The sequence below is a fragment of the Perissodus microlepis genome, chromosome 5, assembly GCF_051167445.1.
Source record: "Perissodus microlepis isolate ML-2025 ecotype Zambia chromosome 5, ASM5116744v1, whole genome shotgun sequence".
Taxonomy (NCBI): Eukaryota; Metazoa; Chordata; class Actinopteri; order Cichliformes; family Cichlidae; genus Perissodus; species Perissodus microlepis.
The window spans coordinates 1,660,753-1,688,730 of NC_140465.1; the positions used below are offsets into that span (position 1 = coordinate 1,660,753).

At 46.4% G+C, this 27,978-nt stretch overlaps 1 protein-coding gene across 2 annotated transcripts in view; it reads right to left on the reverse strand.

Annotated features, from left to right (window-relative positions):
• sypl2a (synaptophysin-like 2a) overlaps positions 1-27,978 on the reverse strand; it is a 39,631-nt gene that overhangs the window by 7,481 nt on the left and 4,172 nt on the right. For both annotated transcript variants that reach the window (XM_084927337.1, XM_084927336.1), the window contains 3 exons: positions 13,906-14,021; positions 7,848-8,043; positions 7,404-7,574 (listed from right to left, as the gene is read on the reverse strand). In XM_084927337.1, coding sequence (XP_084783463.1) covers positions 7,404-7,574; positions 7,848-8,043; positions 13,906-14,021 — 483 coding nt within the window. The remainder of the gene's footprint in view (positions 1-7,403; positions 7,575-7,847; positions 8,044-13,905; positions 14,022-27,978) is intronic.

Here is a 27,978-nt window from a genome sequence, read left to right on the forward strand (position 1 = left end):
AAAACAGCAGCACCTTTTACTGGAAGTGCCATAAGAGGCTGTACCTGGTGGTCTGTTCCAGAAGCTTCAACGCGAAGACCAGCTGCCTTTTTTTAAACAGAAAAATCTACAGTAAAATGGTAAATGGCCTGTATTTGTATAGCGCTTTACTCGTCCCTAAGGACCCAAAGCGCTTTACACAACCAGTCATCCACCCATCCACACACACATCCACACACTGGTGATGGCAGCTACATTGTAGCCACAGCCACCCTGGGGCGCACTGACAGAGGCGAGGCTGCCGGACACTGGCGCCACCGGGCCCTCTGACCACCACCAGTAGGCAACGGGTGAAGCGTCTCGCCCAAGGACACAACGACCGAGACTGTCCGAGCCGGGGCTCGAACCGGCAACCTTCCGATTACAAGGCGAACTCCCAACACTTGAGCCACGATCGTAAAGTTAAAGGATCTCTTATACAGCACGTTTCTACTCTAGCTGAACAGCCATTCATCCGTTCACACCAGCACGTTTCTCACATTAACACTGCAGCCACGAGGAAGCATCGCGGAGCAGCAGGAGGTTAGGCTCGCAGGCTGGAGGAGCCGAGGATAACTCGCTCTATCCGGGGCCACAGTCGCCCCAACGTGACAGCGCATGGATGCAGGTGAACTGACCGGCAGCCTGCTGAAGAACAAAGACTGGCTGCCTGCTGCAGTGATGAGGCGAGTCTGAGGGTCACACACTGACAGAAACACGAGACCTAACAAAGGCTACGTCATGCAGACACAGCGTGGTCAAACCTGTCCTCCTAAGGCCCCTCCCCCATCTCTTTGTTTTCTCACATTTGTCACACGTTCAGAGTTCAGTTTATTTAACATTTTAACATCAAACCTGAGTAAATACAAAAGAAAGTGTGTGTTTGTTTATGAAGCACATGTAGCTGTGACACCGACCGTTGGCCCAGTCTTGCTGTGGAACTCCACTGACATGTCCCTGACGCGATGCAGCATGTTGCTTCTCCTTCACTGATTTCTCAGCGCAGTAAATGGAAACTGCTTCTTACATGTGCGGGCTCATGTTTGTGTAACAAACCCGTGTGACGAACAAAGGACGGATGACGGGGGATCCTTTTTCCTGTACGACAGCCTGACACGAAGCAGAGGACAGGCTTGTAGTACCTGCTTTCTATTTGATTTAGTTTTCATGGAATTGTAACTTATTTTTCAATTTAAGGACATTTCTTCCTTAAAAATATTTTATGTCATGTAAACACAACTTTCTTTAAAAGCAAACAAACAAATACTGCGTGCAGCTACAATTAACATTAAAATGTGTAAGAAGGAAACCAGCGAGCACTTCCTTTGAGCTGTTGTTGTCTGGATGTTTCTGGTATGTTTTGATCTCATTACTCGACACAGTGATTGTTGGAACTGTTGACTGTTAAGTGACAGATGAAGCCCTGAAGTATTTCAGGCTTGTATCTACCACTCAAAGCTGGAGAACAACTTTCCCACTTTTCTGCTGTAGATGTGTCAGTTTACTGTCTCACTGCTCTCTGAAATGAAAGAGTTTTCATGCTCTCACGCTTTTTCTTTATTTGTACTACTTTGTACACTGTAGATACAAACTGAAGACTTCAAAGAAATGAAGAAAGATATGTTCAATTCCTGAAAGTTTGCTTTTTGCAAACCCTCGGCCTGCTCAGTGGGCTTCATGATGTCGTCACCTGACGTGGTTTCACCTCACAGGTGAGCCTGTCAGGGCTCATTTGTTGCCTTCTTAATGGAGTTGGGACCATCAGTTGTGTTGTGCAGCAGTCAGGTTGGTGCACAGCTGACAGCTCTGTTTGACAACTGTTAGAGTTCATATTATGGCAACAACCAATCAGCTGAGTAAAGAGAAACAACATCATTACTTTAAGAACTGAAGGTCAGTCAGGCTGTAAAACTGCTAAAACTTTGAACGTGTCCCCGAGTGCAGTCGCAGAAACCACGAAGCACCACGACGAGACTGTCCCACACGAGGACGCCCCAGGACAGGAAGACCCAGAGTCCCTCTGCTGCTGAGGATACATTCATCCCAGTCACCAGCCAAGTTAACAGCAGCTCAGATCAGAGCCCAGATAGATGCCACACAGAGCTCCAGCAGCAGACACGTCTCCACATGTTCAGAGCAGACTGTGTGACTCAGGCCTTTACGGTCAGACAGCTGCTGAGAAACCACGACTGAGGAAAAGCAAAGAGCAGAGATTTGTTTGGGCCAAGAAACACAAGGAGTGGACATTAGACCATCTGTGCTTTGGTCTGATGAGTCCACAGCTGAGATCTTTGGTTCCACTCGCCGTGTCTTTGTGCAGAAAAGGTGCACGATGGTCTCTACATGCATGGTTCCCACTAGGGCTGTTTGATATAACGATATAAACGTCTATCGTTTCATTTTACGCTATCGTTTGTTTCGTGGTGTGGCAAAATAAACCGTTTACAGCTGTTTTCATGTTCTGATGTCACTGTAGTGGCTGTATTAAAGTTCTCTCTTTCTCTTATATTTAACATCACCACACTACGGACGACAAGCGCCTGTTTTTACGTGTTGTCGTTAGCAACAACGACGGTAACAGCATCGCGTGTCCGCTTGTTTATGTTCCACATAAACCTTTCACAATAAAGCTCAAGATCCTGTTGAGACTTTTCAAAATAAACTGAATCACGTGAAAGAGCAGATTATTTACAGATGAGAAGTAAAAAAGACGCCAGGTGCTAAAAAATAAAGCTTAGACTCAAACGTTAGAGCAGGCTTTTCCCCGCAGCACGCCGTGTAATAAATACTCACAAAGAAAACGGCGCCGTTACAACTTATGTCTAAAAACGTATCGTTTCATGCATCGGTTAAAACACTCGACTCCAGCTACACAACGCGCAGCTGGAAACACTTCACGCAAGACGAGCTGCCCGAGAGTCACAGAACATGTTTGTGATTTATATCGTTATCGGACGATAGACGTCTTATGTCGGGATATGAGACTTTGGTCATATCGCACAGCCCTAGTTCCCACTGTGGAGCATGGAGGACGAGGTGTGAGGGTGTTGCTGGTGACACTGTTGGGGATTTATTCCAAGCTGAAGGCAGACTGACCCAGCATGGCGACCACAGCATCCTGCAGCCACATGCCAGGACAGCACAATGACCCCAAACACACGTGCAGGCTGTGTGAGGGCTGTTTGACCAAGAAGGAGAGTGATGGAGGCCTGGCCTCCACCCACTGAGACAGTTTGGGATGAGATGGATCCAGCAGGTGCTCAGCATCTCTGAACTCCTTCAGACTGTTGGAAACCATTTCAGGTGACGACCTCATGAAGCTCATGGAGAGAGAGCCAAGAGTGTGCAAAGCAGGAATGAAAGCAGAGGGCGGCTGTTAGGAAGGATCTAATCTATCTGACCACATGCAATTTTTTCCCGGTTTCAGTACAAGTCTATGAGAGACCAGTCAAAAAGCTTGGTTTTTGGCTGCAGACCTGTGCTATCAGTACAGTTATAACATAAAGACAAGATTATAGACGTTAGCTATGCTGAGAATAAAGCTAGCTTTGGTGGCAGCCTTCTTCACAAGGATCGCAGCTCTGTGTGTCTGGACATCCATCCTGGTTTAACTTCCAAGGAATCTGCACCTCTCCCCAGGATGGCACTGGGAATCTTTCCCTTGTTAGCCGAATGTGTAGACCGTTACACTGTCGTATGACCGGAAGCATTTTACATTCATAGCCCTGTCTGAAAACCTACAGGACAGAATACAGCAGATCAAAACAAGGTCTCATACTGACATAGTGACTGTACTCGGCACACACAGACAATTGGTAGACAAGTCTCTAACACAGGCCTGTCGTCCACCTGCATCAGTCAGTCAGATCTCCCTGACAATGAGCATCCAGTTGGTGAAGGCAGAGTCAGTGTGAAGCACAACAGATCCCAACAGGTCATTTTACACGGTGGGCCACACACAGCACACTTTCCTCATTCTGCCAGTGTGAAGATGAAACTGTAAGGAAAACGTTCATTTCTGTAGTGCAAAGGAAACGTTTCAGCGTTTCATGGCTTTGTGGAGTATGAATAAGGGACGGCTTCATCAGTAAACAAGCTGCAGAACACATGAACACAGCTAAAGTGCAAAGTTTCTGCTTGTTTGTGGTTCAGAAATATAACAGCACGTTCAGACACTGAGCCATGGCTCTGTGCTACATGCACATACATGCTGATTGGCTGCACAGTGTGCCCATCAAAACAAAGTCCCGCCCCTGCCTGCATGGATTCTCAGCAGGGCTAAAGAGTGGGCTCCCACATGCTGACGGGCCATTAGTAACTGACATAGGGAATTATACCTTTGTACAAGTTTGACAGGCCTGCTAGAGGTCAGTGCAACGAGCTGGTGACAGCAGTGCTTCCAACACTTCACTATATAACTGGCAAAAATATTTGCTTGTCTGCTTTCACATGCATATGCATCTTTAATCCACAGGTTGAATATGGTGTCGGCCCACCATCTGCAGCTCTTCTGGGAAGGCTGTGCACGAGGTTTACAAACATGTTCATGGGAAATTTGGACAATTCTTCCAGAAGTGCACTTGTGAGGTCAGACGCTGATGTCGGCTCAAACTCATCCCAAAGGTCATCAGCACTGAGGTCAGGCTCATCTTTAGACACCTTGCTTTGTGCACTAGTGTGCAGTCAGGTTGGAACAGGATGATAACCCAACCTTTTGCCACAGTGTTGGCAACATGGAATTGTCCAAAATGTCTGGGTATGCTGAAGCATTACGCATTATTCTTCACACGTCTACCAAACACGTGCCACCGAACCCAGGCTCATCCGTTGGACTGCCAGATGGACAAATGTGATTTGTAGCTCCAGAGGACACGTCTCCACTGCTCTAAAGTCTGGTGGTGACGTGCTTTACACCACTGCATCCAACACTTTGCATTGCATTTGGTTATGTAAGACTAGGGTGCAGCTGCTCAGCCATGACAGCCAAACCCATTCCATTAAGCTCTCTATACACTGATCTCGAGCTAGTCTGCAGGCCACATGAAGCTCGGTGAAGCTCGGTGGCATCTGCTGACCCTGCACTGTGATTTTACCTGACCTACCAATCACGTCCACTTTATTATAATACCACTAACAGCTGACGGTAGCAGGGAATATTCACAGCTGGATTTGTTGCACAGGTGGCATCGTATCATACACCCAGCGAGCCATCTCTTCACCTGTTTGAAGACTGCATGCTGCAAGAATCAGGCCACGTTTTAATACAACGTGGTTGAAGGTGCAACACCTTCAACCAATGATCTGGAAAGAGATGGTTGAATACTTTTGGCATGTACAAAGATACTGGGGCAACCACACAGTACACCTGCAGGAACTCTGTGGCCATGGTAAAAGTTCAAGGACTACATTTATTTACATTTTGAGGATATTTCCACCAGCTGTGTTTGTGCAAAGCTAACTAAACATTGTGCTATATTAATATAATCAAATGACTTTATTTCAGTCTAAATTTGATTTTAATTAATGTACTCAATGTGAACCAGTTACAGCAGGTAAATAAGTACGAACCCATTCGACCCACACAAAGACACACCCTCACTATACGCCGGCTCTGTGCGGCGTCCTGCCACACCACCTGATCCAACTCATCAGCAGGTGGTCATCAGCTGACAGCTCAGCCCCTCTCTGCACTCCAGTGTCCAGAACGTATAAATCTGGGGTGTCCTGGAGCCGTGTGCACTTAAGGACCGCCTTACGGTCAAACATGGTGTTTGTTATGGACAAACTGCGGTTTGCACACTAGTCCAGTAACAGAACACCGCTCTGGTTCAGGTCAGGCTGGCCGTTCCTCCCAGTCACACCCTAAAGGTCTAACTGTCGTTGCCCACATGAGTGTTGAAGTCTACCAGTAGGACGACAGAGTCCCCGGGTGGAGCACCTTCAAGCACCCCACCCTGGGACTCTAAGAAAACTGGGTCCTCTGAGCTGTCGTCCGACGCATTTTTGTTATCATCGAATTAGACATTTTATGTGGGGGTGCATCCCTGATCTTAACGCTGAACCTAAAAATCATAGTTTCTATTTCTATTCTATTTTTTGAAGCAACCAAAATCTAAACATCTGATCTCCCAGTTTGTCAAAGACTGTGCTGGTTAATGCAGCCCTCCCACAGGGGCCTGAGCCAGTGCTGAGCCTCTCCAGGTATAGGCTCATTCAGTTTAAGGCTCTGCATAGACTCCATTACTCGAAGACAAAACTCAATGAAACCTTTGGTAAAGTCTCTCCCCTTTGTGATAAATGTGCATTTTTGAGTGGTTTTTCAAACAGTTTGTTAGGAACATCCAGCTAAACTGTAACCTGGCCTGTTTGTTCAGGACTGCGTCGTGCACAGCCCGCGCGCACAGCCCGCACGCACAGCCCGCGCGCACAGCCCGCACGCACAGTCCGCGTGCACAGTCCGCGTGCACAGTCCGCGTGCACAGCCCGCGCGCACAGTCCGCGCGCACAGCCCGCGCGCACAGTCCACGTGCACAGCCCGCGCGCACAGCCCGCGCGCACAGCCCGCACGCACAGTCCGCGTGCACAGTCCGCGTGCACAGTCCGCGTGCACAGCCCGCGCGCACAGTCCGCGCGCACAGCCCGCGCGCACAGTCCACGTGCACAGCCCGCGCGCACAGTCCACGTGCACAGCCCGCGCGCACAGTCCACGTGCACTTTTGGTTTCATTCCCTTGTCTTTGTGTAACACCTGCCTACCCAGAGTTTCTTGCTTCATTGTGTTTTCTGCCTGTTCATTCTTCCTGTGTATAAACGTTACATGAATTATAAAAAGCATCAGTGACTGGACCTGGTCCACTAGGCTGTAACAAACCATCTAACGGTCTGAATGGGCTCCTACTCAGAGCGCCTTACAAAATCCAAACCGGAGAAACTGTGAGAGTTTGTTGTTCCACAGATCTATGGTACTGTAAGAGTCACAATCTAAAGCTTGTCTTCATGTTCAATAACACAAACATGCATCAGTCCCCTTACAAAGACCAGTCTTCAAATGAATACAGCACCTGCATATTTGTAGAAAAATACGAGCTATGTTGAGTTACATTTGTGACTGTTGAGAACGAGTTCATGACCTGTGGACAGGACTTACAGTTATTCAGTACACGATGCATCCTACTGCACCAGCAACGAGTTATTTAACAAACAGCTTGTTGCACATATGTTTCGACATCAGCATTAGTTGAGCAAAGCCTCACGTACAGAAACAGACATATTTTTGCTTCATATTCTTACAAGAACATGCTGATTTCATCTGCTTTTTACATGTTTGCCGTAAACTTAGCCCTATCACTGATATTATCGATGTAAGCCTTTGTAAGCAACACTTACCACAGAGGCGTTGAGCCTGCCCATGGAAGGAAACTCTCCTGCTTTACAGCTGGTACACAACTGCACCAGGCGGTTGGGGTCAGTGGCATATTTAACGTCGGTCAGGCCTTTGCCCCAGGCCGAGGAGGACACGAGCCAGAGGAAGGCAAAGGCAGCGGTCAGCAGCAGGTCCTATCAAACACAAATGCTCACCAATGTATGCATGTATAGTTTTCAATGACACACTGATGTGGAGTTACATTTGCAGATTATAGGATGTGACCATTTTTACGTAAGCAGCATAAAGGAGGACAAAGCTTTCTCCGATGCTTACACCCATCAGCCGTTAAACCCACTCCAAGATGAAGCAGTAACACCGGTCGTCTTGTTACCATGCAGTGTTCTGCTGCAAACTTTCCGTCTGTAGCACCCACATACTCACTGCTCTACAAAATGTGTACTCACTATGACGGGACCACGGCTGGTCTGCAGGTAGACGCTCCGGTAGCCCAGGTAGACTATGAGTGTGGCGGTGCAATAAAGGAAGGCAAACACACCAACACACACAAAGAACTGTGCTGAAGAGGAGAAGTCGCCCTGCAGATAGGTCTCAGTGCACGAGCCGTTACACGGTGGTGGACAATACGGTTTCATTGCCAACCTGAGGAAATTAGAGAGAAAGAAGGCACATTCACCCGCTGCCACGAACACATCTGGTTTTATTATTTGACTTCAGAGAACACAGCTCCTCACCTGAGTTACTCTTCTATCCAAGGAATGCAAGAGGAAAGAAAGGATTCATCAAAAGAGACTCAGAGTAAGCCTTCAGCTCCACTCCATTACACAGTTTACAGGGACTGGAATTTGGAAACTGACGGCTTTCTTACAAGGACTTTGTCATCTGTCCAACATCTGTAAGTGTGGCCCCTCTTGCTCTTTTTAAATGAGGAAACAAATGGAAACTCTCCTGATGTGATATGCTACATTGTGCCAATAGTCCTCCACTGTGTCTGCTTGGGATGAACAGGCTAAGAAATGAAAGCTCTTTATTGAAATGAATAATTAAACAGCATAGAGAATGCAGCATGTTTATGTGGAAGCTAGTGAGCTAACTTCCTGCTAACTTCTAACTCTGTTAAATGTAATAAATCCTGTTTTCATGGATGTTAAACTTCATAGTTACACCTGGTAAAGCAGCAACGCTGATCATTTTATTACAGATGGAAGAATTTAGACAGTTTTTAACTCTCAGTGATGCTGCAGTGTTTGTTTGGCTTTGGGACCTGAAGCTGACGGAGTTTAGGACCCAGATCACTCCGCGAGGCTCCTGACTACGGCAGCCGTAACGCTCCAACAATCCATCAGGCGGTGCGGCTTCGTAGCTTAGCGAAGTCGTACTGAAACATTTAGTGGCAGGTTTCTGAGCGCCGTGTAGCACATAAAATCGGTTCGAGGTCAGTGAGCACAACCAGAATTCATACATAAGGCTCGCTGTCGATTTTTGAGAAACTTAAAGGATTTTAAGTGCGGAAAATATGAAATACAGCGGTCCCTCGTTTATTGCAGGAGTTACGTTCTAAAAAGAACCCGCGATAGGTGAAATCCACGAAGTAGCCAACTTTATTTTTTACAATTATTATAGATGTTTAAAGGCTGTAAAAGCCGTCACTGCACACGTTACACTCTTTTCTCAGACAGGCAGGAACATTTTCACACTCTTCTCTCACAGTTCAAACCTTCGTAGAAGTCCAGCGTTATAGAATGAAACCAAAGGCACCCGCTGGAGCCTTCGACGGTGCAAAATGTTTCGTCAACGTTGTTGTTTGTTGAGGAGAAAACGTACAAACATACAGTGCAGCACTTCAGAGTCACACTGCTAGGATCGAAGATTTACGTTTGACAAGCTGAACGCATCCTGTCCTGTACAGGAGACACGGCACGCGATTGATTGACAATGGTCTACAGCCAATCAGGACACAATGCGCTGTAAAACCCTCCAAAAAACAGCATGCAGAAAAAAAAGGCGAAAGGTGAACCACGTTATAGCGGGGGAGCGCTGTACAGAAGACAAGAACATATATATCGTTACGGCACATGCTTCCAATTAGCCCACGGTACGGACTTAGGCCACATCGCCCAGCCCTACTATAAACCTATAAAAATACAGTTACAAGTTGAAAACTTATGTGCCCTTTCCCAAAGCAGCCCACAGTGCCTCACTGAAGTCTTTGTTGGCCTGACTCTGACCTGCAGGCCTCATGGTTCACATCCCTGGTTATGATCATCTGAAAATCCCCCACTGAGTTAAAAACACAGGAAAATAATGGTTTCATTCCCTGCTGAATGGGCAGCCTGCCAGACCCTCCAACTCAACGGTGCTGCACCCACTCTGACAGGCTCCAGCTGATGTAAATGACAGAGTGGTCCACCCTACCTGCTGGGACAAAATGGCCCCCAGGCTCCGTTCAAGGTGTCCGTCTGCAGAATGAATGGGAGGGAAGCAGGGCTTCCCCGCAGAGGGCCTTCTTTGCCTGCACAAACGCTGCCTGGCACTGCTCCGTCCACGAGACCAGATCTGGGCCACCCTTTTGGTCAGGTCTGCAAAGTTCAGCACAAACTGGTGGTAGTAACCAGCTAGCCCGAAAGAACCGCGGCACCTTGGGATGCTTGGCAGGATATGATGCTGCTGTTTTATCCATCTGCAGGTGCACCTGCGTGGCCACGTGGCACTGCACAGTGGCTGGGGCTCTGAAAAAGTCGAACACACGTGACGAACCAAGCTGTACGGAGCGGAGAAGGACGCTTTTCCCTTAGATTCTGGAGACACGGCAATCTGCCAGCAGAAAAACAGTGCAGTGCCCAACCTGGGGCATAGGACACTGATCCTTCATGTACCCTGCAGTAGTCAACACTTCCTTCACTACAAGGACTATGTAGTGAAGGAAGGTGACGTGCGACTCATCTATTACTTCCATCTTCAGCATTTCAGCCATTTCTTTCTGCACCATCTTTCTTTTGTGTTCAGGCAACTGACAGGGTCGTGAACGCACCGTCACAGGGTGCGTAACAAAAGGCTCTACGAGGTGCGGCCACGCAGAGTGGAGAACACAGCTGTGTGAGACGGTCATCACAATGGAGGGAGGGGAGCCCCGACTCATCACAGCCTCTCTCCATCCTTTAAGGAGGTTGATGTGATACACCTGTGTGGCTCCTCCCCTGTCTGACTGTACCACTCCACAGGTCGGACAGGTCATGAACACATCCCCACGCACTGCCCCAGCGGGTTAGGAAACCCTGGCCCATCTGTTCCCAGTATTAAGGATGTGTCAGGCGGGAGCTAACCACAGCCTTTACTCTATGCATTTTGCCCTTGTTCTTTCTTTGTAGCAGCACTATGGGATATTTGTCATGACCTCCACCCAGTCTGCAGTGGTGAAGTGCCTCGGAGCCACCTCCTCAGAGCTGGGACCAGCCACCTCCAGCCCATCATTGTGGCTGCATCAGCACCTCCTCTGGCTGACAGGGTCACAGCAGTGATCTGTGGCAGTGGACCCACCAGTAGGGATGGGTACCGGTATCCGGTGCCATGATGGCACCGGTTCTGACATAAACGGTAGTAACCAGACCGAAAAGCAGCGCACATTTCGGTGCTTTTTTTTCCTGAGCTGTGATACACTTTAGATTCTAGCCAATCATTTTACGTTTCCGAGGATAGTAGGCGGGCCCAGGTACGTACGTTCTTTTAGAGCAGAGCTACAGATTAAAAACGCCCAAGGCGAAGCGGTCAAAGTCTGGCTGTACTTCACAGCAAAAGATGCAAACTCAGCAGCCTGCAACAAGTGCTTTAAGGTGATACTGTGATACTGTCAAAGGAGGTAACACCTCGAATCTGATGAAACACCTGGCGATGCATAGCGGGTTTTTTTTTTAAGCCGAGAAATGCGCCGTATTTGATAGCTTGCTGCGAGACCTCACACCGAGCGCATCTACTGCGGGTGGGTTGCCAGTTATCGGACCCGGAGTTAGCAACATCCCCCAAAAACCCGAAGAGGAGAGTCTTGGCCCCTAGCCCTGCCAGAGTAGCAGAAATGATGAGGATGATGATGCAGCAGCAGCCGTTCTTCTCTGCGTGAGTAGCTTAATGTTGTTCGTGTGTAATTTACGTTGAGTAGGCTAACCACGTTATTACATTAATGCATGTAAGGTGAACTAGCAAACACCATCATAGCTACATGCGGCTGTCTTCTTGTTTGATGGCAGATGCTCCCTTCACCCTGGCCAAAAAGGCTAAAATGACCAAAGAAAAAGTGGAAAACAGTTAAACATGAGAGGTTTTTGGACAAAGTTTGTGTTTTTTCCATTGTTTAAGCACTGCTTCCAGCCAAGAGTGATGCCATATATGCCCTATAGCTGCAGAAAAGGCTAACATTGTTATCTTTTTACAAAAAAAACAGCTGAACATGAGAGGTTTTTGGACAAAGTTGGTGTTCTCCATTCTTTAAGCACCGTTTAAGCACCGGCACCGTTTCAAAAGTACCGGTTTGGCACCGGTATCGGATAAAACCTAAACGATACCTATCCCTACCTATCAGTGGTATGTGCAGAAAGCCCCGTGACAAATAGAGTCACAAACAATATTGCCATGGAAACGCTAGCAATTGTCCACCGGTGCAAGGCCTAAGCCGTCCACTCCCGCCCGGTGGACATCTAGCTGGGTAAGCTGAGCGCCACCAGCTGGGCATTGAAGGACAGCAGCAGGCTCAGCGCCCACTGAGTGCCTGGGGTACAGGCTGCAAGGCCAGATACAGATGGGTGGACCAAGTGTTGCATCCTTCACAGAGCTGCTGCATGAAGCAGAGATGAAGGAGCAGCCCAGGAGGTAATAACCCAGGGAGTCAACCATGTGCCTGATTACAAATTCAACAATTATTTGCCCCATGACGACTCTAACATCTGTTCTTGCTGTCACAACAGCATTTCCATTTGTTCCCATTCCATTCTGATCACACTGGTATAGAATCACAGCCCTAATGTTACTTGTGCCTGAACATGTCTGTGTCTAATAGAACTACTAGAATAAAAGCAGCACACACTCTTCTGGCTTCTACATCCTAACTGCAACATGCACTTTATCATTATGTAACTGTGTTATTGAGAGAAGTGATGCCTCAAAAGTGTTACGAATGCGTACGATGACCTACAAACACAAAGATATAAACACGATTTATGAATCCAACATTTTTCCTCTTTTAAAGATCTTTCTGTGCATACAAGCATGTAAACCTACACAGAGCATCCCTGTCACTTACAGAACCTCCATGCATGTGCACCAATCCCCCACCACATTACATGCACGTCTCGTCACCCCTCTGTTATAAAACATACATTTAACAATTAAAAGCATTACACAGTAGAGTATGAAACTTCATATATGGTTTAAATAAACTGCTGCTACAAAAACTGATCAACTATTGTGAAGTTTTCAGGATCAGTCATTAACCTCCTAAGACCCAAACTCTTCCACAGCATTTCTCTTTGCTCTTTGTGCTGATTGGGACCTGATGAATGTAAAAACACAGGATTACCTGATTTTTGTTTCTGAGAAAAATGAAATGCACACGTGAGGACATTCATTTTAATAGAACAGTGGCAGTATAACGTCTCGTAAGTGGATATCAGGCCTTTGTAGAGCAAAACTCTGTATTTTGGTCTAGACAACCCAAAATATGATGTCCACATATGTGGACGCCAGGTCCTAGGAGGTTAAGGTCATTAAGGTCATTGGTAGAAAGTCCCAGGGCTTAAATGTGGGCCTCTCCACCAGTCGCTCTTAGAACTGAAGAAGCTTCTCAGACGAGAGCTGACACGTCCTGAAGAAACTTAAAGAAGTCCACATGTTAGCCTGCTACTGCCAGAGAATGGCTAACATCACAGTGTTATTCCACATCACCTGGATTAGATCTATATTCAAAATATGCAGAGATTAGCATATACTGACTCCAGAGGATGACCTGCAGTGATGTACAACCATCTGCAGCTGTGCACTGACTGACTTTTTCCAGCAGGTTATATTTTTTGTTTTATTTAAAACAAAAATGAGCAGGAACAGAGAGGAAACTGTTTTACAGTTGGTGGGCATTTATGGATCTTTGTGAAGCTGGTACCACGAACCCCCAATGTGATCTGTGCGTATCAGGACACGTGTTTAAGGTTTTGTAAGTGAGCAGCAGGGTGGTTGGAGTAGGTTTAGACATTAGTGTGGACACAAAGGTTAGAAAATGATCCAATTCATCAAGCTGAACTGTAATTACCATTTATTCAGCTTTGGACGGACACATTAGTAAAATAGTTGTACCTGCGGTCACTCTGTGTCTGTGTAAGTCCTCAAACACATCTGTAAAGCACAGTTTATGCTTGTGGATCATATCGTACCATTCATTACACTGAGGTAAAGGTGTGGACTGGACCTATCAGGACACTGCATCAGAAACTAGACTGGGAGAGTGCCAGTGCTCTTCAGTACCTGAACGGGTAGGCAAAAAATGCCTCTACAGGTTGGTCTCTGTCGGGACAGCTGACTGTGAGGTGGGTTGTCCCAGTGTAACCTCCGATGGTGGCAAAGGCAAAGATTGAAAAGACCTGTTGAAGGCAGAAAAACGGGCATAAAGATGTGTCAGGCGAAGCAGGCACACACAGGGGTAGGCATTCATCTGAAAAACAGGAAATTCAATCAGGTTCAATAAGGATACATGGGAGGAGACATCAACCAAAGTCAACATTTATTCATAAAACGGATTTTCATAGCACTACATGTGTTGCTAAGGACCAGCTGTGGTCCCTGAGGACACAGGGATGGATGCACATCTTCCTCCCAGTTTAACACGACCCACTGAGTTAAACCATCTCATCATTTTCTCACAGCCTTCTGCATCTCCTCCTACTCCTTCCTGGCTATTCAATTCAATTCAATTTTATTTATATAGCGCCAAATCACAACAAAAGTCGCCTCAAGGCGCTTCATAGATACAGAGAAAAACCCAACAATCATATGACCCCCTATGAGCAAGCACTTTGGCGACAGTGGGAAGGAAAAACTCCCTTTTAACAGGAAGAAACCTCCGGCAAAACCAGGCTCAGGGAGGGGCGGGGCCATCTGCTGTGATTGGTTGGGGTGAGAGAAGGAAGACAGGATAAAGACATGCTGTGGAAGAGAGACAGAGGTTAATAACAGATATGATTCAATGCAGAGAGGTCTGTTAACACATAGTGAGTGAGAAAGGTGACTGGAAAGGAAAAACTCAATGCATCATGGGAATCCCCGGCAGCCTACGTCTATTGCAGCATAACTAAGGGAGGATTCAGGGTCACCTGGTCCAGCCCTAACTATATGCTTTAGCAAAAAGGAAAGTTTGAAGCCTAATCTTGAAAGTAGAGATAGTTTCTGTCTCCCGAATCCAAACTGGAAGCTGGTTCCACAGAAGAGGGGCCTGAAAACTGAAGGCTCTGCCTCCCATTCTACTTTAAATACTCTAGGAACAACAAGTAGGCCTGCAGAGCGAGAGCGAAGTGCTCTAATAGGGTGATATGGTACTACAAGGTCATTAAGATAAGATGGGGCCTGATTATTTAAGACCTTGTATGTGAGGAGCAGGATTTTGAATTCTGGATTTAACAGGAAGCCAATGAAGGGAAGCCAAAACAGGAGAAATATGCTCTCTCCTTCTAGTCCCTGTCAGGACTCTTGCTGCAGCATTTTGGATCAGCTGAAGGCTTTTCAGTGGTTTTTTGGACATCCTGATAATAATGAATTACAGTCGTCCAGCCTGGAAGTAATAAATGCATGAACTAGTTTTTCAGCGTCACTCTGAGACAGGATATTTCTAACTTTAGAGATGTTGCGCTAAAGTATGGTACAATATTATTACTTTTATTTTATAATATATTTGCTAAACAATATTTCTATAGTAACAATTTCCTGTTAATGACACGTGCTGGATGAATATTGAGGAGAAAGTAGCAGTGCTGCACTATGAAAACATCACCATTAAACTGTGTTACTGTCAAACAGCATTATATGGATCAATATCACCACCACTGTTTAAGACTCACTGCACCAACTTCCTGTTAGTCTCCTGTAAATACATCCTGTTCTCGGACAGTTTGTAATGAGCTCCACACAAACAAAAGATGCATTTCTGAAATAAAACCCGGGAGCAGCGTCTGACCTGATTGTGATGGTAAAGATTTACAGCAGGATTCAGAATATGAATCACATTTGAAGGTGGTGTATTAGCTAGGGATGGAAATCGAATTTAGCGATCCATTATCGATATCACTTATCGATTCTCATTGGCTCCACTCTCAGCACCATCAAAGACATTACATCCATGCAAAGTAATTACACATGCTGGAGGGGTTTCCTGTCTTTGCTGTGATCACTGTGGGCTCACTACTCAAAGGAAGTAGTGCACATGTTACACAGAACACTGGTCTTAAAGTGATGCAGTACATTACTTAATGACTCTCAGGAGAAAGACGTTTGTTGAGTCGTTACTTTCATGTTATTGTGTAAAATGAACAACACCGTCTCATAATCAGCAGAGGAGCTTACGGACGACAGTCCCACACACCAACACAAATCCCCACCCTAACGAGGACACACACTCGTAGTATTTATGAATGAACACAAAGCCCAAAACACAAGTCAAAGACAACAACCATCAGAAAAAGAGACTTTCCAGTGGTCCGCCTGCATCTGTCCCATCAAAGACCACAAGTGACTGATGCAAACAGGTGGGAAATACTGGGTCCTGTGTCTGCACAATACACATGCCACCACCTATCTGGATGACGTCATCTTTCTTCCATCCTTAGTGGCAGCCGGTCGGGGCAAATGCAGCGCGGGGTCCTCGAGTCCCAGAGCAGGTGGGGCTGATGGTCAGCCTGGAGAAGTCTGGTCCAGTGGATGGAGCAATGCCAAGCAGCGTTCTTGCAGGTGAAGAAGCCTCTCTGTGGGGCACGCCTGCTCCACCCTCCTGGAGGCTGGCCAGCCCAAGTCTGGGGATGGGGGTATTTGGCAGGGTGTGGTTTGTGGCTCCGCTGCAGAGGAGGGGTCAAGTAGCGGGTTCAGGGGCAGGGAAGGATTGGGACCCCTGATTTACAGCATCAACAGATTTCCACAGACACTGGGACTGTTCTGCTACGACGTGGACTACAGGCTGGGTACCCACACTCATTTCTACAGCTGACTCACTTCTGACTCACAGGGTCCCGACTCTGCACACACACAGTCTGCACACACACAGACTCTGCACACACACAGTCTGCACACACACAGTCTGCACACACACAGAGTCTGCACACACACAGACTCTGCACACACACAGACTCTGCGCACACACAGACTCTGCGCACACACAGAGTCTGCACACACACAGAGTCTGCACACACACAGAGTCTGCACACACACAGAGTCTGTGCACACACACAGAGTCTGCACACACACAGACTCTGCGCACACACAGAGTCTGTGCACACACAGAGTCTGCACACACACAGAGTCTGCGCACACACAGAGTCTGCACACACACAGACTCTGCACACACACAGAGTCTGTGCACACACACAGAGTCTGTGCACACACACAGACTCTGCGCACACACAGAGTCTGCACACACAGAGTCTGCACACACACAGAGTCTGCACACACACAGAGTCTGCACACACACAGAGTCTGCGCACACACAGAGTCTGCGCACACACAGACTCTGCACACACACAGACTCTGCACACACACAGAGTCTGCACACACACAGAGTCTGCACACACACAGACTCTGCACACACACAGAGTCTGCACACACACAGACTCTGCACACACACAGAGTCTGTGCACACACACAGACTCTGCGCACACACAGAGTCTGCACACACAGAGTCTGCACACACACAGAGTCTGCACACACACAGAGTCTGCACACACACAGAGTCTGCGCACACACAGAGTCTGCGCACACACAGACTCTGCACACACACAGACTCTGCACACACACAGAGTCTGCACACACACAGAGTCTGCACACACACAGACTCTGCACACACACAGAGTCTGCACACACACAGACTCTGCACACACACAGAGTCTGCACACACACAGACTCTGCACACACACAGAGTCTGCACACACACAGAGTCTGTGCACACACACAGAGTCTGCACACACACAGAGTCTGCACACACACAGACTCTGCACACACACAGAGTCTGCACACACACAGACTCTGCACACACACAGAGTCTGCACACACACAGACTCTGCACACACACAGAGTCTGCACACACACAGACTCTGCACACACACACTGCAGCAGCAGTGAGTGCTCTGTCACATCGTGGCATCAAGAATACGGGACACTTAGACTTGTTTTAATTCTAACCTGACTAGTTGGCAGAATGTAAGAGAAAACACAAGATATCCTCCTGACTACCAGGAAAAAAATGTTGTCCAATCAAATTTTCTTTAAATCCCCAATGTTTGTAAGGTAATTAGAAGACTGAAATAATTTTTTGGGAAAAAAAAGTTTACATTTTTTAGATATCACATGTCCACTGCAGAGGACATTGGAAGGCCAAACATGTAAAAATGAACTTTGATGGCAAATATTTGCTTCAGCTGTTCACCAAGGAGAAGTTTGAACTCAAGGAACTGTAGTGGTTTCTTCCCCCAAAACTGCAAGTCACTGCTATACTGAAGCCACGAGTTGGTGATTGCCAGATCAAAAAGTAGAGAACTGCACATACTGTCAACTTCTGAGTGTGAGAGGCCATCTGTAGAAACATTCGGCAACAAGGTCCACGTCACCTATGTTGGTAGTGGACTCAGCAATTGCCAGTGGCCTTGGCACATGGACGAACCTTTTGTTTTTCTTAGACCATCTTGTGCGTCTGTCCTGAGGTTGACTGCCATAGGCAGAGGACGCCATGACAACTGGCTTGTTGTTCAACCACTTAATGACAGCAAGTTCAGGTCTGAGTACCATCTCTGATGCTCCTCCTTCTTTCTTCTTCAAGGGCTTATTCCCTATGATCTTCTTCATCAGACAACTCAAGATCTGGGTTTCCCTCATCAAACTGCAATAAATTTCTTTCTGCTTCTAAAAAGGACTCCTTTTCTGGTCATTTAAAAAAACTGAACAAAACGGAGGAAATGACTACAAATGTCCACTACGGAGGACATTTTTTAACACTTCAATACTATACTAAAATGAAGTTAGAATTAAGCATACTATGTTTTAATGTGTTATTAAGAGACTTATTTAAAATATGTTAACAACATTTATGGCTAAAAATTGCTTAATAAGAAGTTTTATGCACTTACTTTTCTTCTTCCCATAAAATGTGCTTGCAGCGATGGCCGCCATGTTCCTTAATGAAAAAACTAAAGTTCCCAAAGCTCCACCCCTTCACAGTTGGTATCATTGGAAAGCCCTAAATGTCCTCTGTAGATACCAAAAGGAGGCAATTCTGTAGTATGCAGTACATGGGAGATATTCAGGTTTAGAAAGGTGCTCTACAGAGGACAAATCTGCATTGCTGGTAGTCAGGAGGATATTACTAAAATACATCATTCTTCCTACTATTTCTAATGTTGCTTTTCACTATGTTACAGAGATCTGGACCTTTTTGTTCATGAACCTTACAAGCTAAACTTTATCAACATTGTTCAAATTCTTACATGAAGCACTACATGTTTAGTTTCATACTAGGGCTGGGCCATATAACACCGGTACAATGTTAGGCAACGATAAGAAAATGAAATATGGCGATAGAATATGGGTAAAACGCGCATGTGGTTTGTAAAAATGCTGCAACTTCAGTGGTGTGGAACTGGTTTAGCTTTCGTCCGTCAGATACACAACAAAGCACATTGTTTGTAGAACATGCAAGCGGGCCGTCGTTATTACCGTGTTTGTCGGACTAAGGCGCTCGTAAATCTGGGAGTAATCTGGGTCCCAGACTGTCTGCTTCAGGTCCTAAAGCCAAACGAACACTGCAGCATCACTGAGAGTTAAAAACTGTCTAAATTCTTCCATCTGTAATAAAATGATCAGCGTTGCTGCTTTACCAGGTGTAACTATGAAGTTTAACATCCAGGCATCCATGAAAACAGAATTTATTACATTCAACGGAGTTAGAAGTTAGCAGGAAGTTAGCTCGCTAGTTTCGCTAGTTACCTAAACATGATGTAGCATGTTCTGACTGAGAGATTTCTGAAAAATTAAAACGTACAGCTCTGCTGTCACTTCCAACATAAATGAAGACAGGAAACTAAACAGCAGTGACGTTTGCAGGGTTACTGAAGTTGGACTAGCTGGTATTTAATGATGTGCTACGTGATCGCTAGCGACACAGCTACGTTAGCATAACATAAACACAGTGAAGCTGGAGGTTGAATGCTCACACTTTTCCACTCGATAAAAGTTAACATGAGGGTTCCTGATGGTTAGAGACAAACACAGTCGCATGGCAGGATGCTGTAAACGGACCAAACTTCAGTCAGGAGAACAACTGAGATAATCCATCCACAACACGAGGTTAGTCATTAATATACTGCAACAACATGGGAACAGAGCAGCTGTGAGAGAATACAGCATTAATGAATCAATGGTACAGAAGTGGAGGAAGCAAGAACAATGAGTTGAGTAAAGTTTGATTTATCTGACTGCTTTGTTTTGCTTAATGTGCCTTATAATCCCGTACAGCTTATGGTCCAAAAAATACGTATTTGACTGTTTTATTTGGCACACTGCAGTTTAATGTTGCGAAGCAGCTCTTTTTAACGTCAGTGGATATGATACGTGGTTATGCTCAGGATATGTCAGCCCATTTCTACTGGAGATGCCCTTTGGTTAAACTTTCAGTGAGGAATTTGCATTTGCACTGTTACATTTTTATATAGCTTTAATGCACATAAAAACAGCTGCTTGTTTAAGTGAAATAAATGGATGGGTTTCTTGCACTAGTAAAGTTGTGGAGTTGTATTTTGTCTCGCATCAATTATATCGTCAGTTATATCGTTATTGCAAATTTTCAAATATATATCGTGATCAATATTTTGGGCCATATCGCCCTGCTCTATTTCATACCCTACATCAAGATATGTTCAAATGCAGCTTTGCACTGAAATAATAGTGATCCCACAGGCAGGCTCACTGACTCTTACTCGTGCTACATCACCTATTAAACTGTAACACCTTATGATATAAACACTCGTCCTCCTTCCAGTACATCCTTCCTCCAATGACACGATTTTCTTTATCTGCCAAATCACTGAGATCCACTTCAGCACAACAGCTGCAAAGAACAGCTGCAACACAGGAGCAGAGCCTTGAAATGAACGGCTCTCTGTGCTGCAGGACAGACACCGAGTTAAACTCCACAACCACAGACGCAGGAACTTAGCAGCCATTAGGCTGGCTGAGGATTTTCAGGAATGAGTTTCATCTTTCAGGTGTATCAGGTTCTCCACTACATTTCTCAGCTCATCTCAGCCTTGCTTGACCCACCCCAAATAAAGCCTCGGGGGCAGACCCCTGTCCACACTTCACTTTAAACAAAATCCTACATTCGTATGTAGCATATCGAGGAGATAGATGTCAAAGGTCACCTAAAATCAGACCCTGCAGGTCACGCTTGCAAAAACAGCACGAACACTGGCTCTCTGACTCTGACAAACTCACGTTCATGTTTACAAGGTGTGGCACAGACAGCAGTCTGACATTCAGTGGTGTCACTGTAACATCTTCCATGCAGAGGAATGCAGCTCCAAGGCCCACAATGCCATGAAACAGCATTCAGCCCGCTGTGTAGAAAGCAGAGATGTTCCAGGACTCATTTCTTACTCCACTAACCACCACAAACTAAAAACACTCAGATATTCAGTTAGAGAACAGTTTACATTACTGTTACAGCACTATGTGACCTGCTCTACCACCTGAGCTACAGCCACCACGTCCCAGTTTGGTCCCAGCTGCTGTCTTGACTTGAGTGTAGAACAAGGCTCAAAGGTAAATTACTGAAACAAACAAAAGCAAAAACAAATGAAAACCCTCAAAGCTAAGTCGGACACCGTGGCGTGAAGGCACAGTTCTGCTTTCACCCTAAACCTGCACCCCTCCATCCCTGTCACTTGTCCAAATTGACTCCTGTGGCCGTCAACTTCTTCTGAATGACAATTTCAGCAGGTGGTAAACGAACCTTTGGACTATCAGAACAAGCCAAGTTAGTGGATGTTAGACTAATTCATGTCCTCCAACAGGCTTTTTATGCTTCTGATCACCGCGGGGACACTCACTCTACTTTCTCACCCACACTGCCAAACAAGTGAATAGTTGAATGTAGGGCTGGGCGATATATTGACTTTTTAAATATATCAATATATTTTTATATGAGATGTGACAATATCCTTTATATCGATATAGTCTATGTTACGTTATAGTTATACTTGTGGAGCTGCAAGTTTGCCTCTCTTTTGTCTCTACACTGCGTTACTCCGCCTCTCCTTCACTGAACAGAACCTCCCCCCTCGCCTCACCTGCAGGCAGGACGGACACGGCAGCTACCACAGAGGAGCTGCTCGGTAAAAAGAAAACATCTGGAGATTTTAGTGCTGCAGCGTGACGTTAACGCCATAACTGCATTAACGGGGCAAATCTCTGTTAACGAGTTACCGCGGATCGCCTCGTGCGTGGGGCTGCACGGCGTCAACGCGTTAACGAGCTAACCGCGCTAACACGTTGACGCCTAAAATCCTTTCATCTCCTCAAAAATCAACAGCGCGCCTTATGTATGAATTCTGGTTGTGCTCACTGACCGCGAACCGATTTTGTGCGGTACACTGCGCTCAGAAACCTTTCAAACAATGTTTTGGTGCGACTTTGCTACGGAGCCGCAGCGCTTGATGGCTTGTTGGAGCATTACGGCTGCTGAGGAGCCTCGCGGAGTGATACGTACTCTGCTTCAGCGTAATGTTACCGTACCGAGTGTGTAAGGGCCATAAATGGCTCCTGTTCAGCGATGGTTGCAGAGAGGATCACGCAGTAGAACCTGGGAACAGAGCAGCTGCTTGTTATCATGCTCAGCGTCTGTTAGTTCACATTTTGACTGCACAGTTGTGAGCTTTTTGTTATGCACAAAAGCAGCACTGTTTTCTTTCATTTATGGAGCTTTATTATTTAATAAATGCTGATAATTCTGAGTAATTTTTTCTTGTACATCTACGCTGTATGTTAATAAAAGTGTGACATCTGGGACACAGCTGTGACTAAGAACTCTGTTTGTTCTTACTTTATGGCTTTCAAAAATATCGAGATATATATCGTATATCGCCATCCAGCTAAAGATGAATGAATGAATGAATTTTGGGTCATATCACCCAGTTGAATGTAATCTAAAGTAGAGAACGAGGTCAGTGGGCCCTGCCATTATCTTTACTGGCTAACTGACGCATCGCTAACCGGGCTGACCCTCGGCCAAACCCCTGCAGCCCAAAAACTCGGAGCTCAACTGTTTCCCACCAGACTACCGAACCCACTGCTTTGAAATGTCCTCGGTGAAGGAGAATCATCTGTGACGGCCTTGCAACTAACAGTGGACTCACTGGCTCCACTATAAAGGACCCAGAGCCTGTAGTGATGAGCCGGCTGTTGCTAACAGTGTGGTGAACACGCTAAGGGGCGGGCTTATTAGTTGTGTAATCTAATTGGTACAGGGTTATTTGATGCCCCATGCTGGTACATTTTGGCGTCCTAAACGTTACGCAGCCATTCTTCACCGTTGTTGAGAAACGCCATCGGTGTGTTCATCTAGGTTCATCTTTTGTTAACACTATTAGAACGACATTGCGGATACAAGTGGCCCGTCTCTGAAAGGCGGAGTGGACTCTGCGTTAGCAGTAGGGTGAGGAGTTGAGTCATTTGGGGGGGGCTGAGAATAGAGCTGCTACTCCTCCACGTGGAAAGGACACGGCTAAGGCTGACAGCAGCCGTCCCATGTTACATGGAAGCAAAGACTGAAAGTGGCCGTGGGATGTACGAGAACACGTTCATTTCAAGGCTTCTGTAACACTTTTCAGACTGAAAGTAGATTTGAGATATTTTATAAAAAGCTTTGTTCACAAGCCAACACAAATATAGATGGTCAGTAAAGGTCTGAGCCACAGGCCTGAGGCTGGTTCCATCTATCAATGAAACGCCTGGTTTTCAGCAGTGAAAGTCTGCATGGAAGCACAGGGCAAAGCTCCGAGCCACACAGGACTGCTTTACAGCCTCACAGACACACATGCTCATAAACATGAACACACACCAACTCCTCCTCATCCAGGAGATCAAACAGTGTCACAACTCTTGTTGTCGGCCTCTGTGTGGAAAGGTTTTAGGAATATCACCAACTACGAGCCTAAACCCCCCACTCCACTGATGACTTGCTCTTGGCCAACACCCTTGACGACTTTACTGCCGTTTTGACGAGCCATCAGGCAGCCTTCACACCTCCAACGGCCCCAACCATAGAGACACTTTGGACACTCATTCCCCCACCTCTCCCCCCTCCATAGAGCCGTCACCACCATCAAACACTTCACCTACAACACCCCCCTCCTCACCCCACACAAAGGGGGATTTCACACCACCTCCTCCCACCACTACTCTTCATATTCATGAAGCAGGTGTGAGGAAGCAGTTTAAGAGTCTGAATGCTCGAAAAGCTCCCGGCCCAGACGGTGTGTCTCCTGCCACCCTCAGACACTGTGCACACGAGCTGGCCCCAGTGTTTTCTGGCATTTTCAACTCCTCACTGCAGGCATGTCATGTGCCTGCCTGCTTCAAGTCCTCCACCATAATCCCTGTCCCCAAGAAACCAAGGATCACTGGACTAAATGACTACAGACCTGTGGCTCTGACATCTGTGGTCATGAAGTCATTTGAGCGCCTGGTTCTCTCCTACCTCAAGACCCTCACGGCCCCCCTCCTGGACCCCCTGCAGTTTGCATACACAGCCAGCAGGTCTGTAGACGACGCCATCAACATGGCCCTACACTTCATCCTGCAGCATCTGGACTCCCCAGGAACCTACGCCAGGATCCTGTTTGTGGACTTCAGCTCTGCCTTCAACACCATCCTTCCAGACCATCTCCGAGCCAAGCTATCCCAGATGAATGTGCCTGATCCCATCTGCCGGTGGATCACCGACTTCCTGACGGACAGGAAGCAGCACGTGAGGCTGGGAAAGAACGTCTCGGACTCCCGGACCATCAGCACCGGCTCCCCTCAGGGCTGTGTTCTTTCTCCTCTGCTCTTCTCCCTGTACACCAACTGCTGCACCTCCACCCACCAGTCTGTCAAGCTAATCAAGTTTGCAGATGACACCACCGTTATTGGACTCATCTCGGACGGGGATGAGTCTGCCTACAGGAGGGAGGTTGAACGTCTGGTGTCCTGGTGCAGCCACAACAACCTGGTGCTGAACGCCCAGAAGACAGTGGAGATTATTGTGGACTTCAGGAAGCACACAGCCCCACTCCCCCATCATCCTGACTGACACCCCCATCACCTCTGTGGACTCATTCCGCTTCCTGGGTACCACCATCACCCAGGACCTGAAGTGGGAGCCCACCATCACCTCCGTCATTAAGAAAGCCCAGCAGAGGATGTACTTCCTGAGGCAGCTGAAGAAATTCAACCTGCCAACACGGACGATGATGCAATTCTACACCGCAATCATCGAGTCCATCCTCACCTCCTCCATCACCGTGTGGTACGCTGGAGCCACCATCAGGGACAAACAGACTGCAGCGTGTTGTGCGCTCTGCTACGCTGTGTTCACTGCATCATTCCATGTTGGCACTGATCACCACCTGCACTCATGTATATATCATGTATACATCTATCTGCTTAGCACTTTTAATTCTTATTCTTATTTTCATGTCTATTTAAGCGTAATTTATGACAGTATGTTTGCACTGAAGCACCGCAGCAGTTTCCTAATGTTGTAAACCTGCTCAACATTGGGCAATAAAACCCTTTCTGATTCTGATTCTGCTGTCAGAAAGACTCCAAGGACAGAGTAACAGTGATTTACATTTAACAAGGAGGATGCGGCAACACCACCAAGTTCTTCCACTACAAATGAAGAGAGTCTTAAACTCTGCATGTGAACGTCTCCCCACACACCACAGAACACGTTAAATACCCGTCTTGGCTCGGGTGGAGTACGGCCGACAGGTCGGACACCCACATCGGTGCCACTGAAGTCTTGTTAATGCTCGCTCGCTCACGAACACTAATCTTCTTCACTAACGGGGACCTGGATCTGATGCTGGTGAGGGAAACCTGGCAGAGAGCCGGTGAGTGGTTTTATTCAACTTTTACCTTCGGACTGTGAATATCTTAACATGCTGAGGATGACTGCGCGTGGTGGTGGAGTGGCGGCTGTTTTTAGGAAGAAGCTGCCCTGCAAGCATCCCCGCCCGACACTCGGCGCAGCTGTATACAGACCTCCGTAGTATCCCAAGGACTTTATTCAAGACTAGGGCTGCCACAAACGATTATTTTGATAGTCGACTAGTCACCGATTATTTTTGCGATTGTCGACTAATCAGATCATCATCCATTGGACGTACAGCGTACAGCTTATTGCATCAGCAGCATCTGCTCTTATATAACTATCATTAGCTTACAGCTTTAAGTGCTTAAGGTGCTAACTAAAAATAAAGACAAGATGATAGTTTATTAAATTTTAATGAAATTTGCAGATTGTTTCGGTGAAGTTTAATAAACTCCTTGCTATCTAAAATCTAACAGGACACCGGAGTAAATTCTCCAGCATCTCACACTTCTGATAATCAGCTGTCTGCTTGACATTTATTCAGCTGTGTAAAAACTTTAATCTCAGCCAAACCGATTTACTCAGGAACAAATAAAATATTGAAAAAAAAGCCAAACAATAACATTTTTAAGTTATCTAAGTGACTCATATATCATGTTTAACCTGAGTAGCGAAAGACGGCGGTGGGTTTGAAAACGATTTGCCGGGAGTCCGGTGTTCTCACGGCTCTAGTGAGCCTTGCCCCCGGCTCGCTATCGAGCTAGTGGGTAACAAACGTCTCCGAAAACGTCGGAGCGCTTTTGAAAATATGTGGTGTCTTGATAAACTGAGCAGATATTTGAGGTTTACACAGCTACATTCTCGCCTGAAAATATGTTAAACGTTTATTTTGTGACCCAGAAAGAATAATAAGAGTAATATTAAAACTAACTAGCTGCCGCCATTGTTGGAAACTGAGCTGGGCCGCGCTATGAATTCTGGGACACAGCTACTTCTTCTTCGGGGTTTAACAGCAGCTGGCATCCTTGTACATGCAGTGCTGCCATCTTCTGTTTCAGTCCGTTATTACACTCTTAAATCCTACTACTTATTCCTGCGTCTTTTGTGATCTTACAAAGCTTCAAACGACACGTCGACTATTAAATCAGTCGTCGACGATTTTGATAGTCGACGTAATCGTGACTAGTTGACTAATCGTGGCAGCTCTATTCAAGACTTTTCAAACTTTTTAGCTGGTCTCGTACCTTTGATGAATCTGAATTGTTGGAGATTTTAATATTCATGTGTGTTGTCCCTCCAGTCTGCTGGCCAGAGATCAGTCTGATAAGACTCAGTTTGTGTCGGGGCCTAAACAGGCTCATACGGTGGATCTTGTGCTGTCTCTACGGTTACCGGTCCTAAACATGAAAATATGTGACGCTGTTTTTTCTGATCACTGTCCTGTTGTATTTGATATATTTTTATCTCACACCTCTTATTCCAACACATCGTTGTAGTGTGTTTAACCCATCTGCAACACAACAATTTTCTATTGCTTTTAAAAACGTTTTAAGATCTGCTTTACAAACTGTGAGTGTGAAACCACAATCGGACCCGTGGATAAATGACACCACTCGTTCAGCCAGACGAGAGAGCAGGACGGCTGCAAGCGGAAAGATGACGTCGTTTCCCATCCTGAGCGACCGTCTGTAAAAGCACAAAAGTTTTTCTGATGTTGTTGAGCTCCAACAATCCTCTGGGTCTTTTTTCGATGATTGACTCTGCTCTGAATATTTCCCAGCTTAATAGTTAGTTCAGTTTGTTATCAATAAGATAAAGCAGCTGCCCTCACACGACCTTTCTAAAATATTCGCCAGCTGTTTTTGATCAGTTTGAGCCTGAGTGCCTTGATCAGGTGGAGGAACGATGTAATGGCATGAAGACGTCATCTTAAGATATATATTCTCGAGTCCTCGGTCCTCTCAGAGTTCAGGCCTATCTCAGAGCTTCCCTTCCTCTCAAGGATTTGGGAAAAGATTGTGTTTGTTCAGCTGCAATCTTTTGTAAATGGACACGATGTTCTTGAGAGGTTTCAGTCTGGTCTTCAGGCTCTTCACAGCACTGACACTGCACTTTTAAAAGTTCTTAGCGATCAAAGGCCTTTGCCTTTGATACTGTTGACCACAGCATCTTGATCTCACGACTGCAGCATCAAGGCTTTCCCATTGGAGTGGTTC